This window comes from the organism of the source record quoted next, mitochondrion (assembly GCF_042453785.1).
Source record: "Malus x domestica mitochondrion, complete genome".
Taxonomy (NCBI): domain Eukaryota; kingdom Viridiplantae; phylum Streptophyta; class Magnoliopsida; order Rosales; family Rosaceae; genus Malus; species Malus domestica.
In genome coordinates, this window is record NC_018554.1 from 355,001 (window position 1) to 369,122 (window position 14,122).

General features: G+C 43.2%; 4 protein-coding genes and 1 pseudogene across 4 annotated transcripts; all 5 read right to left on the bottom strand.

Annotated features, from left to right (window-relative positions):
- Window positions 1-6,736: 6,736 nt before the first annotated feature.
- Window positions 6,737-7,141, bottom strand: sdh4 (succinate dehydrogenase subunit 4). Its single transcript has one exon. The coding sequence runs from the start codon at window positions 7,139-7,141 to the stop codon at window positions 6,737-6,739; it is 405 nt and encodes a 134-aa protein (YP_006666134.1).
- cox3 (cytochrome c oxidase subunit III) lies at window positions 7,069-7,866 on the bottom strand. Its single transcript has one exon. The coding sequence runs from the start codon at window positions 7,864-7,866 to the stop codon at window positions 7,069-7,071; it is 798 nt and encodes a 265-aa protein (YP_006666135.1).
- Window positions 7,867-8,467: 601 nt separating this feature from the next.
- atp8 (ATP synthase F0 subunit 8) lies at window positions 8,468-8,947 on the bottom strand. The gene has a single exon. It carries the CDS (start codon window positions 8,945-8,947, stop codon window positions 8,468-8,470), a length of 480 nt encoding a protein of 159 aa, YP_006666136.1.
- An 870-nt stretch (window positions 8,948-9,817) lies between these two features.
- Window positions 9,818-11,482, bottom strand: rps3 (ribosomal protein S3). Its single transcript has one exon. It carries the CDS (start codon window positions 11,480-11,482, stop codon window positions 9,818-9,820), a length of 1,665 nt encoding a protein of 554 aa, YP_006666137.1.
- A 13-nt stretch (window positions 11,483-11,495) lies between these two features.
- Window positions 11,496-11,553, bottom strand: rps19 (ribosomal protein S19; annotated as a pseudogene).
- Window positions 11,554-14,122: the final 2,569 nt, after the last annotated feature.

The following is a 14,122-nucleotide window of genomic DNA, read 5'->3' on the forward strand; positions in this document are numbered from 1 at the left end:
GTCTTGAAATCCTAATTGCCATGATTTCAATGCATCAATTGTGAGGAATAGCCATTCTAGAACAATCATTTGGGTTGGTTCATTCTTTAACTGCTTTGCTCCCCCCAAAAAAAAGAAGAGAGACTTGTTCTTTCTCTCCCAATTCAGGAAGACGTGAGTTGTGGTTGGTTGTTGACCAACGGAAAGCATGGGAGAAAGAAAAAGATATCGTGATGTAAGTCTGTCTAGACGGAGTGAGAAGCTGTGAAGCTTTCTCCAAATACCAACTCGGCGAACCAAAGATCGGAGAGGACATCATTGAGAAAAGGTGCGGGCAAGGTCGAGGGCGAATCGGTTGAGGTGTTAAGGGCGACCTCGTGGGTCGACAAGGAAGAAATCTAATCGATGATCTCTTACGCAATTTATAAATGCCTCTCTTTTTATGCATTTCGTTGAGATCAGAATTCGGGTATGCTTTCATTCACATCTGATAACTTAAGAAATGGATTGATGCATAGATCGGACCCTTCCCTAAAGCTATTGACCGAGTCAGGCATCTATCGCTCCCATCTCTTCTCTCTGCCCCTTCACTAACTACGCGCATACTTACTTTCGATCCGGCGTAGTGAAACAGTAGCTAAAGAAGAAGTACGACTTTGATGTGTTAAGAATACGCCTCTGGTTCTCAACTTAATCACCCTCCACCCCTCATGACTCACGCACGTCACACTGTCTAGATCTCTAAATTTCACATTGAGGAATTCCTAACTCTGTCCACAAAACTGGAATACGAAAAAGATCCACAATGCCATCATTGTATGGCCAATAGTAGTACATGGCTTGACTTGGCATCTTTCCTATCTTTCTCTTTCCCCATAGATTGATTATATTTAACAACACCGAAAGCGATTCCATCACAATGATATCCCTTTGGTTTGGTTGGGTAATGGCTCGCATCTTTCCCGCCTTGTTCGGTTTCGGTATCCAGTAGCGGGACATGGGCGAGAACTTGAACGTAAAGCTCATTAGCTTAGTTTTTAATTCGCCTATTTCTTGACTGGAGTGCCTCTCTTGATAGAGCGGTTTCATCTCCCATAGATAATCCATAATTAAGGCATAGTTTCGTCATTAACGGCATTCGATTAACTTCTTTTCCGTCAAGGAACTTATCCCGAACGCTTTCATACACTGTTTTTCTGACATGGGTTGACATCGCCTTAGATTTACAGTCCCTTCATTCGCTCCTCATTACCGGAGCGGTATACCAATAAAAAAAATAAAGAAAGGGTATCCTGCCCCTTCCTAAATCTCGACACCCCGAGGAGGATGGGGCCCCCGTTCGCTAACCCCTTGATCCTTTCTTTTCTTATTTCTTTTCTTTATTATCTCGTTTTATTCCCTTAAGAATAATAGAGATAATCAGCTCTTTAGTTGAAACTGGCTGCTATCTTCCTAAACAGGAAAGGGGGAAGAGCTTCTATTGAATTTCTTTGAGTAAGGGCTTTCTGAAAAGGCGTAGCTGCAATTGGGCTTCGGTTTGTACTTGAATCGATCTTGCCTTGGTGTTGCCCGAAGGGCAAGATTGACCTTTCTCCTCCGTTAACAGACTAGGCTAAGAAAGCAGAAAATCCCGATCTTCTCACCATTTTTTTCTCTTTGCTTTGAATAGCTATCGTACTCAAGGGATGAAGGAATGGATGCAGACTAAGAAAATTTTTCAATCGGTTCAGATTTAGCATTCCTAAATATAGGACCTGCAACGGCAGAGACTTTTTGAGCTCTTTCACTCCGTTAAATAGTTACTATGTTCGGAATCATAGCAGGAAAGACGAGCTAAGCTTGAAAACTTCTAGGCAACAAGTCTTTGATTCGATTGATTTTCACTCTTTCATCCAAAAACTCTAACTAGTCCATCAGCCAAACCCTTCCCCTATTCGTCCAGTGAAGAAGTTAGGCATATGTAGCAAAGGAAGCAGTCCCATGCCTAAGGGACTTTTTTTCAATGGAAAGAATAGGCTTGGGCTCACCATCCAAGCTCCCTCCTAGAACGGAAATTGGGCTGCAGTTCTGTCTTTCCTTAGAATCAATATCGTAGCGTAGAGTAATCACAGAAGTCAAAGTCAGACAAGAGTTTACTAGGATTTTGAAATCCGTTGATTGAATGTCTATTACACTTTAACATCCTAGGAAGTTTTAACTGTTGTTTCATACCAAGGGAATTCTATAATAAGTGCATTTACCCTGAATCAAGAAATCCCAAGATCTCTCGAGAAGAGGAAGAAGAGTTGGCAGAGATTCTCTCAACAATAAAAAAGAAGAAGCAAGAATATAATCATTGAATTTCAATGCTCGGGCCGGGGAAGCTTTATTTGATGGCAGCTAGATGGCTCTGTAGCCTTTTCCGGGGTAAGGAAATCTTGATTCAAGGGCATGATGGAATTGATTTAAGTAAGAGTTGCTCCGTGGGAAGAGATTTTCTCGATTGTTTAGTAGTCAAGCAATCTCCGAGAAGAGTTTAGCAGGGAAAGCTGCTTTTTTTCTACTACTTTCATCGGAATTGGCTTAGTGTTCATTTTACCATATCTTAGTACAAGTACAAGGAAGCGAAGGCGACCATGGGAAGCTTTGCTTTGGCTTTGGTTCGGTTTTCCGAGGGTGAGAAAAGAAAGATAATATCAACAGACCAAAGGAAAACAACTGAGCAAGATAGATGCCACTAAACTAGCTACTGCCATAAAGAATTAAAAGATTTCGGAGTAGTAGAAGTAAACAGTTCAACTTATCCCAACCCCAAAGGGAATCCAATCCAGCCTTGGAAAGAGGTTCAGCTAGCCCAATGTTAGTCGGACTAGGAGCGTAAGCCACTCGACTGTCAGGAGAGGAGCGAGGCTAGGCTTGAACTGAACGTGGGTAGCATTTGAACGCGCGGAGCGAAGAGCTTTAGAGGGTAGGGGCGAGCTTTAATTGAAGCAGGGAGTCAATTAACAACGAGGCCGTAGTTTACTAATAAGGACTATTGCGACTAATATAGCTACCCTGAAGAGAAGGAGGGCCACAAACAAGAGCATATTTTTTAGATATCCCCACAATTAGAGCTATTAGCTTAGCTGGAGTTTTGCTTGGTCGGCTGAGTACGGAACGCTAGCTCTCTCTACTTTAACACTTCGTTTACTGCTGGCCCGGAGTAAGACGTGCCACCTTAATGCACTAGCCAGTTAGAAGGATTTGAACTCTTACTGAACCGGCCTTCGAGACGAAAGGAACGAAAGCAGGCAACATGAATATGCTACTTCCTGCGAGAATGCATTATTATAATGGTTTGTCATGTTCCTACTCTAACTCCTGCGAGAATGGCCCTCCCTACTACAGACTACGCTCGGAAAGTCGGTGATAAGCAAGAAGAGAAGAATTTGAAAGAAGAAAGATGAAGTCCTTGCATGAGAACCACACCTATGAGTTAGTAAAACTACCCAAAGGAAGAGGGGCACTCAAGAACAAGTGGGTGTACAAGCTGAAAAGTGAAGAGAATAGTTCACAACCAAGGCAAGATTGGTTGTGAAGGGCTTCAATCAGAAACAAGGCATTGACTTTGAAGATATTTTCTCACCGGTGGTGAAGATGACTTCCATTAGAGCAGTTCTTGGTTTGGTTGCAACGATGAATTTAGAGGTTGAGCAGCTTGATGTGAAAACTGCATTCCTTCATGGTGATCTTGAAGAGGAAATTTACATGGAGCAACCCGAGGATTTAAACAGACAAAAGCAAGAGGATGCTTACTATAGAACAATAGAAGAAGGTAGTCCCTACAGAAAGAAAAGGCCAAGTCCTTCATGGAGACCTAGGATTCTAAACCTTAAAGAACTACCTGTAAGTTAAGGAAGTAGTTAAAGCGAAACTGTTAAGGAGTTCAACTGCTTAACCATAGGTTTAAATATCCTCGACCATAGGGAAAGGAGGTTCCTAAGGGTAGTTTCTTTCTTAAAGGAGGGATTAAGATTAGCGTAGCGATATGGATTAAAGAAAGCCCTAAACCTTAACCTTATTTCTTACCTTAAAGCCATAAATAACAACATTGAGAGCTCCTTATGGTTAAATGAACGTAGTGAATGTAGCTATATCATTCAATAACAACCATAAATAAGACCCTTAGTAGCTAAAGCAGTCCATATAGTTGCTAAAGAAGCTAAATAACAACCATAACCATCAATAACAATCATAAAGCAGTTCCTACATAAAAATTACAACATTATAAAAAAGATTTTCTCCCCTGCTGGTGTGCTTACTCCACTCAATAGTTCAGAGGTCGGTTTCTACTCCAACTCGTTTACCGACCCCAACGAGCCACTATGTACTCTTAATGTTGGGGCACTACTGGTCGAGATCTTTCTTAACTTTCCACCTAGCTATTGACTGGAGCGGGACGGGAACTATTGAAATCAATTAAATAGAAATAAAAAAAAAGGTGAACTCATTAGGAAAGATGCCAGGATTATACTCAAAGAATAGCAGCGGTACTCTCCGAAGTAAGCCCTGAAAATAAAGGTGCTTCACTATGGTAACCAGAACAGAGCCTCGGCCCCAGATGCTATGGAACACCTTTCCTTCCTTGCCAAGGGCAGCTCCTCGACCAAGCAACCAATTACCACCCTAAAACGTAGCCACTCACCCGGGAATAATTCCTGCTCAGATCTCAATCCTAGACTTTTTCTCTTCTACGCCGTCCTTAGGCAAGCTCGGTTGTAAAGGGAAAGGCTCCAGGATTACAAGCCATAATCTAAAAAGTGAATAAACCCGGATACGAAACAAAGTTTGTAGGTTTACGAGTTCCATCCAGAGAAGGCATGGATTCTAACGGAGGAGAGCGTACAGGGGTACGACCGGATAAAGTCGGGAACCGTCGGGTCCGCAGATTCTTTAGAGTGAAGTGATTCATGGGAAGAAGAAAGGCACATATAACTGAATTCCGCCCCTACTTCAATGTACTCCCAAAGACCTTGAGGCAAGAATGGGCAAGTGAGGTCATATATGGAAGAACCAACACAGGAAGGAAAGCGTACTTCTAAAGGGAGAAGTCAGTTGATTTCACTCGCCAGCTCCTTCTTGGCGGCGATTACAAGAAATTCCCTGTTTCGGTTGCTTCTAGTTCAAAAAAGAAAAGCGGACTACGCAGTAAGGCGAAATGAGGCCACCCTAGCCCATTGAGTGCTCTACTTACTTTACACTGGGTTCATATATAAAGAAACTAATTAAAATAAAACAAGCTTACGAACCAGTCCTATCCCAATGTCGGCAGGTGCAGTTAAGAAACGTTTCCAATTTCCCATAGAATCTCGGGGGTTTTCCTAGCCACTATAAGGGGGGTGGGTTTGAACCTGTACCCTATGAGATTGGGAAGAAAATCAAACTACAAGCAACTACAGTAAGGGAGGCACGGTCCAAGAAACGACCAGGTACATAATCTCACACTTGCCCCTCTTGGCTGGCATGGGTCCTTTAAGGCACAGGTCAACTAAACGATAAGTGTGGTCGTGATGGTCCACTTGAGACGCCACTACTCCCATGACTATCCGAACTGAGGCAATCTTTTGTCAGGTGCAGGGCCATAAGTCAAGGTGACGAGAGCTGACCTTGGACCATTAAGACTGACGGTTCGATCCACCAGTGGAAGAGTTGAAAACCTACTCCTGGGTGACATGAAACAATCGACGATCTACTGCTCCCTCATACACAGGAGGATCAGCCGAAGAATCGCGATCTATGGCAATTTTGGTTTCAACAGAAGGTCAGTTCAAGTCATCTCATTGATGCTTCTTATCACCTGTCACAACTCTCGAAAAATGGCTCTCTTTTTTAGGCTAGGTTCTGAAAGAATTCCACTTTAGACAAGTCTAGCAAAGCAGCCTGTTATGCCAATACAGAATCCATCTTGAAGAAGACAGCAACCTAGTTAGTGGCAAACAGTCAAAGAAAGTGCCAATGGAGAAGCACGAGCTATCTACTATAGTTCCTGTCTTTGTCAGTGGAACAAACAAAGGCAAAGGAAGAGGGAAAGGGAGTCGGAAATCCAGAACAACATCAATGGGAAACAATGCAACCAAAATGGCCAAGACACCATGATTTCCAAGCCTAGAAAAAGGCAACATGAAGGAATGCAGATCGATGAAGATGTTGCGTTGCCTTGTGACAATAAAAGAAATACAAATGATATGGATGCTGAACAGGTGGAGGGGACCAACCTTGATGGGTCCTCCAAATCCCTACCAACGCTTCCTCTAGACAGAGTAAGGCCAGCCGACCCTGTAGGTATCTCTCTTTTTCTCCAATTCTCAGAGCTGCTTCCACCAGAAACCGTTCTTCCACCTCTTGGCTCCAACTCAAAACAGAGCATAACGTTCCTTCCGCAACGCAAGGCCGATATGTTTCGTAGCAGCCAAGGATGAGTTTGATCCATTAGGTTCTTCGATTTGTTCGGATATACTACTCTATCTATGGCTGCTCTTGTTAATAAGGGCAATCGTTGAAACCTTTATTTCATAACCTTCTGGCTTCTTTTTCTTTACTATCTCAAAAAAGAGTTCTGTTAGGTTCTTAGTAGCTAGCAGTGAAATGTTTCCTCCCGCTTGTCAATTAATCTTTGGACTCGTAAATGGTGGGTGTCCTATTCAAAGAAAAAGTAAATAAAACCGCTTCTGGTCTAATTCTTGGGCAATCATTGAGTTGGGGCCTACTATAAAGTAAACCTCAGCTACGTAGCACATTAGCTTCTTCCATTCATTCGATCCATTAGGTTCTTCAATTTGTTTAGAGAAGAAACGAGAGACAAGAAAACATCTTTGATTACGATTAAAAGGAACAATCTCAAATGGACCAAGATCAAATTTCGGGTCATTTCTTGGTGAACATGATCTGCCATAATCTCTTCGATCCCTTCATTTATGTGCCAGAATAAAGAGATATTTGGTAGGAAAGTGGAAGATACTTTTTTGTATATGAAAATCAAAGGGAGTGGGAAAGCTGCTGTAATTCTTTGGAAAAGCCCGATTCTCTTTGTCTTCGAGCTTTCATTCCTCAATCCACTGTTTCGTTCCTTCATATACCTCCCCACCAATAGATAGAGACAAATGGGAATAACCGAACCACGTCTACAAAATGCCAGTACCATGCAGCTGCTTCAAAGCCAACGTGATGCTCCTTGGTCAGATGACCAAGATATTGGCGAATACCACATATGATCAAGAAAAGAGTACCTATAATCACATGAAAACCATGAAAGCCAGTTGCTAAGAAAAAGGTAGAACCATAAATACTGTCCGAAATAGTGAAGGGTGCTTGATAATATTCCATTCCTTGAAAGCCAGTGAATACTAGAGCCAGTGAAACGGTAGCTACTAAAGCGTAAACTGCTCGTTTTTCCTTCCCCGCGAGTATAGCATGATGAGCCCAAGTTACGGCAGCTCCGGATGAAAGGAGAATAGGGGTATTAAGAAAAGGGATTTCCCGAGGATCTAAAACCCCAATCCCTTTTGGGGGCCAAATACCTCCGATCTCTACCGTAGGTGCCAAAGAAGAATGAGAAGAAGCCCGAAAAAAAGCAAAAAGGAACATAACCTCCGATACGATGAACGGAATAAAACCATATCGAAGTCCTAATTGTACAACTTTGGTATGATGTCCTTCCAACGTGGATTCACGTAGAACATCGCGCCACCATACGAACATGGTATATAGGATAAATATGAGGCCCAAACTGAGAAGTGTTGCACCCCCTTGAAATGGGTGCATGTACATCACACCTCCTACGGTGGTTGCCAAAGCTCCGAGTGAACCCGAAATAGGCCATGGACTTGGATCTACCAAATGATAAGAATGCCTCTGAGATTCAATCATAAACCACTTTGCCTCGGTTGTATGTAAACCCCCCCTTCACCCCCACCCCCTAAAGTGGTAAAGAAGGGCTAAAAATTTATTTTTTTCTATCTGACAGGACAAACAAATAGGAAGGGATGGTTCTTTCATTGCATTGATAGAAGTCTAACTAGAAAAAGATCTCTCTATTACTTTGAGAAGAGAATCGTTGGTTTGACCGACGAACTACGTGGAAAAATGGACCTTCTTTCTTTGATTTTCAGCAAGCATTTTTGGAAAGTCACAATTCTATTCAGTTCGGTTTCGGAAAACTTGCTGGTCGCGGATTAGTGCGTTCCGCGCCGCCGGCGTCCTTAAATCAAAGGCGCAGGTTGATCTCTCTGGTTGAGGCTGCATTCATTTTGACACGTGGGAAGGGCTTACTCTCCTAGTGGCTCGGCTTGGTCTCGCTCCCTTCCCGCACTATTCCTCCCCACTAAAAAGATTGATAATCTCAATAACCTTTCTGAACGTCCGTCTTCGCGGGGCGATTTGAAAAGGGGTATATCTTTCTTGTAGTGCCTTCCATTCCACTATTCTGATCGAGAAAGAATCTCTTCCTAACGACCAAGTCATAGTGAGATTAAAAAATGATGCTTCCTTGGCCGTGTGGAACATGGATTAGCATTATGTCATTCCTACAAGTGATCACCCATCCAGGATTGGAAGAAGTGCTATATGAGGACTTCGAGATCAAATCTAATATGTTTCTTTCCATTCCTCGCGAGCCACTTATTTCTCCGAAACAAGAGATCAAAGTTATTTTCCTCCTTTTTCCCAATAAGTCGACGGCGTTACACCATTGGGATACTTCGAATAAACTAGAGTACATATAGGATACACCGGTGCTAAAACCTTTTCTCAAGATATCTTCCAAACTGTTGGGGTCGTTGCTCCGGATGTTGTTCCCCCGGTGTGAAACCAGTTGGTTCCGTAGTTTTAGAATTCTGCTGATCCCAAGTACTCCATCTCCATCATTGCATATGGGAATATAGAAAGTAAAGAGGAAAAGGCATGACCAGAAGAATTGTGTGAAATAAGTGAATTTATCCAGTTGAGGCATTCTTGATTGAAAAAAAATGATTCCCTCCAGAAAAAAAGTAGTTCTTACCTTCCTGTACGAGTAGTGAAGAACTATAGAGAGCTGTGGTTGGTTGTTGACCAACGGAAAGCATGGGAGAAAGAAGGAGTCACAGCCAGAGATCAAAATTATGAATTGCTCTCACCACCCGGAATGCTCTGCCGAGTGCCATTTCTTGCGATTTGGTCCAAAAAACTATCTAAGGTACGTTCAGAAAGCACGCTCGCCCTAGTCGGGTGGTTAAAGAGGATTGTCCGGATTTCGTGTCTCTTTATTACAACACTAATCGGGTTATATCCATCGTGCACCAATGCTGCTTCTATCTTTTTTTCTACCAGCACCTGCTTTTCCAGGATCCCCAACAATACGCAGTTATCCCGCCAAGTGTTTCGACCCATGAAATACAACCCTAACCGTAGATGAAGTTCTCTCGTCCGAAAAGCATCGCCCATTAAAGGCCGGTATAGCTGCGGAACTTCCGGCGGGATTTCATCAATCTGCACTGGTGCCCCTTGGGGAACACCGGTGTCGGCGGGAACCTCCGGATGTAAACCTACCGCCGGAGCCGGAGAAGAAATTCTACCGTCGCAGGCGGCTACGGTGCCGTTTAAGCACAACAAAATAAAAATCATATTCAAAGTAAAAGTAAAAAAAGAGAGAGGTGGCCTGGCAGGCAAAAGCTCTATTTCCCTTTTTTTATGTAAAGAAAAAGCGCCAACGCCAATAACGAGGGTTAAGCTTAAATACAAATACATAGTTGAAACATTTATTACTGTGTGGACCATGGGCGTTGCCCCATATTCATATTCAACCGGACTTAAAGTGAAATACAAGTTTTTATAAAAATCATAATCATATGGACTTTTTCTTACTATATGAAATCCACACTTTGACACCTAAGATTCCGTAACGAGTAGATACTTTCGCAGGAGCATAATCTATTTTCTGGTTAAATACATTACGAGATGTTTTTCCATACTTTCCGCATTCAGTTCTAGCTATTTCTGCGCCTTTTGATCGACCTGAACAACATATACGGATCCCCTCAACCCCTTTTTTCATTACTAATGGAATATCCTTCACTATTTTACTAAAAATGGAACGAAATGATCTTGTTTTGTTTCTCAGTTGAAAAGAGATGTCTTGAGCAATCGGAGAAGCACTTTGATAAACAGATTTGATCTTGACCGACTCAATTAAGGTATTAGTGTTTGTTCTATTAGACAACAAAGATCGCATTTTTTTCACTTCGTTCAAATAAGAGTTGTACCCGCACGGAATTTGTCTGTTTCTCAGTATGATCTCTATCATCATCTCTATTCCCCTTATCAATTCTCCTATCCTATCTAGGTCTATGAATTTCTCTATCAATTCCATTACCTTATCCTTACCCATGAGGTTCCAACATTTGATCCTTAATTGACCTAGGAGTTGTTCCCGGGCATCCTCAAAAAAAAGGTTATTATACATCCCAACCCCATCCCTTGGAAAGAAAAAGGTAGCACCGAAAAAAGGAAAGAGCGGGATGGTGGTTTTTGTTGTTCCCGCGAAGCGAAGATCATTCGCTTGGCGAATGAAGCGGGTCAACCTCTTTTTGGCTTCGGCCAAACACTTTTTATCGCTGGTCGAGCTTTCTACAAACAAAGCGATGCGAGAACGTATTCTCTTATCTAAGCTTCTTCCCTGTGCATTCGCTCCTCCCATCGTAGATGGTTCAGCCACGCCCGGTGCCACGAAATGATTGAGAACTACGACGGGGTCGAAATGCATTTGGTTCTTTGTATTCAATAAGTATTGCATGACCGAATAATTGAAGGAGGGGCGCACTGCAGGGAGGGTCCTTTTAAGTAGATGACTCGTCGAGCCGTCGGAGCGGGACTTCTTTGGCAAAAAGAACTTGAATAACTTAGTTTTTCTGAAGGGGTCGTCATTTTCTATCAGGAACGCTATGCCATTTACAACCCCGGCGTATTTCGGATGCTTGAAGGCCCTGCTGACCCGAAGTGATTTAGAAAGATTCTTCTTTATCGATGGTGATCGGTCATGGTATCCATAGCGTTGCTTCTTTTTCGGCCAAATCCTAATTTCGTTTTGCTTCTCCCGGTCGTCGAGCCTGATCGACTCGACTCTTTTCCCGGACCCCCGGCCTCTCACTTCGTTTCGTTCTTCTTCTGTATCGCCGCTTGAATGAAGACACCCGATCGGCCCGACTTTCCCAAATGCCCACCACCGGCCCTTCTCCTTTCCGGGTCTGGATTTTTCGCGTCGTTTCAGTCGTCGTGGTCGACGGGGAAGAAAGAAATGAATGAATGTTCTTTTGGGAAAATGTAGAATAATACACGTACCGAGACGAAAGCCAAAAGTAAGTCTCGTAGGTGGACGTATGGAACCGAAATAAGACCTCAGATTGACATCTTGATACACTAATTTACCATAATAATAATCACTAAACCAACTTGAATCTGAACTACGATTAAGATCAAGTCTTACCGAAATCGGATTTCCTTTTCGTGCCATATGCGCTTAGACTTTACTTTACCCCTTTTTATTCCCGGTCCAATATTTGTTCTCGAAAGTCTTCGTTTTCGTTGCTCTAAGGTACACCCGAGCACCTTTTGGTGATGCGATGGTTTGATCCTCACTTGAAGCCTTCAAACAAAGAAAGCACTTTTTCACTACTATATATACTAAAATTAGTTCATATACGAGATTTCTGTTCCATTCCTGCCGACACTAACTATATATAAGACCACTATAGTATGATGGACTAGGCGTCCCCAACTGCTACTGTTTTTGACTTCCCAAAAAAGGTCTTTGGCAATCTCAATCCTATTCTTCTGCTTCTCCGTTTGGATACATGGTAACATGTCCCCGCAAGGGAAAGGATGATGGGCGAACTCTTTCGAGCGGGGGTAACATTCCGGTCTTAAGCAAAGCCGTCCTGCCTGTACTGTTCAGTCAGTTGCATATTGGTAAGCATGATTGTAGAAATACAAATAGGCGAAGGATACTATACTAGCCAGACCGAACGGAGGGTTATATAACTCAAGTCTACTGCGGGCACGGGACGGAAGGATTATAGAATACTCCACTTACTGGTGGGACTTGCGAGGGGCGTGCCTGTCGATCCGGATGGCTGGCTGGTCAGGCCGAGCCAACGGTGCAACTCGATGATTTGTGGTCTTGGGACTGGAGTTCCTTCGCAGGGCGAGGGCAGTGCCCCCATCCCGCCTGAATTCCTTTTGCATTATGGATGACAAGGCGCCTTGTATGTGCCGGTTGTGAAGGCAAAGTAGGAGCTAGTATAATGGTTTCCGCCATGCTGCTGAAGAAAGGCTTGCGCAAGGGCCAGGAGACGTATCTGTCTGCCTTGGTGGTACAGGGGGGTCCGAGCCATAAGCTCTAAGGGGAAGAAGGGTGAGGTTAATAAATGTTCCAGCTAGGAATCTCTGTGGTGAAGATGTTTTCAAACTAGTGGAAAAATGTTTTGATCATGGGCACATTCCTGATGGTCTTGGCAGCACACTGATTACCTTGGTGCCTAAAGTGCAGAACCCCCTCTCTATGGCCCAATTCAGACCAATTTCCCTGTGTAACACCATCTACAAATGTATCACCAAAATCATTGTCAACAGACTGAGGCCTCCGATGGGTAAACTAGTTAGCCCCTGCCAAGCAAGCTTTATTCCTGGAAGGCAAATCACTTACAATATTGTCATTGCCCAGGAGGTTCTCCGCACTTTCAGAAGAACCAAAGGTCGAAGAGGATTCATGGCTTGGAAGATAGATCTTGCCAAAGCCTATGACAGATTAAAATGGAGCTTCATTATCACTTGTTTGAAGGATATTCGAATCTCTGGGAAACTTTTGCGCTTAATTGAAGACCTCTGTTGACTTCCAAATCATTCTAAATAAGGAATTTACTGAGAAATTTAAGCCTGCTAGGGGTGTCAGACAGGGTGACCCCCTGTCCCCTTATTTGTTCCTGCTATGTGTTGAAAAACTCTCTCAGTTGATTCAAGCTGCTGTGAATTGTGGAAAGTGGAAACCTGTTAAGGTATCTAGGAGGGGCCCTGCTATTTCTCACCTCTTTTTTGCTGATGACATAATTCTTTTTGCAGAAGCCTCTAGGAAACAGAAATTGTGCTGAACTGCCTTGAGACCTTCTGTGAAGCCTCTGGGCAGAAAATTTGTTTTGAGAAATCCCTTTTTTTGTGTTCTCCCAACACCCATTCTGACATTGCTACTAATATAAGCTTGATCTGTGGGTCCCCTCTCGCTAAGGACCTTGGCAAGTACCTTGGTGTCCCCTTAATTCACTCCAGAATTACCAAGAGTACTTACAGGGAAATTGTTGAAAAGGTGCAAAGTAAACTTGCCTCTTGGAAGGCCAAATCCTTATCTTTAGCTGGTCGTGCAACCCTGATACAGTCTGTTACATCTGCTATTCCCATCTATGCCATGCAGACAGTCAAATTGCCAGCAAGTGTGTGCAAGAAGGTGGATCAACTGAATAAAAGATTCTTATGGGGAGGTTCTGCGGATAAAGCCAAGGTGCACCTAGTTAAATGGAGCCAGGTTTGTTGTCCCAAAGTCAATGGGGCCTAGGCCTGAAACAAATGAATGCTATGAACTCGGCCCTTCTTGCCAAAGCCAGTTGGAGAATGATTCAAAGGGATGAGGGCTTATGGGCTAAGACTTTCTCTGAAATAAATTTGAAAGATGTTGCCTTGATCCCCAATACTCAGATAAATGAGGAGGAAAAAGTTGCTTATTTTCTTTTCTATCCGATGGCCAATGGAATGTTAACAAGCTGAGAGAGGTGCTACCTAATGATATTGTGGAAGAGATTATTGGGATCCCTGCTGGACTTATTGATTCTGATGATGATAGATACATCTGGCAGGGTTCGACTAATGGAACCTTCTCTGTTAAAACTGCTTACAACCTTGCAGCCTCCCTTGATGTACAAACTGACTGGGAGGGAAGCTTCCTATGGAAAATACAACTCCCACCCAGGGTGAAAGCTTTCTTCTGGTTGTTGGGGCAGAATAAGCTGCTTACAAATGCTCAGAGGTTTAGAAGATCGATGACCAATGACCYTACTTGCAGTCACTGTGGATGCACCTGGGAAGACARTATTCACTGCATGAGGGG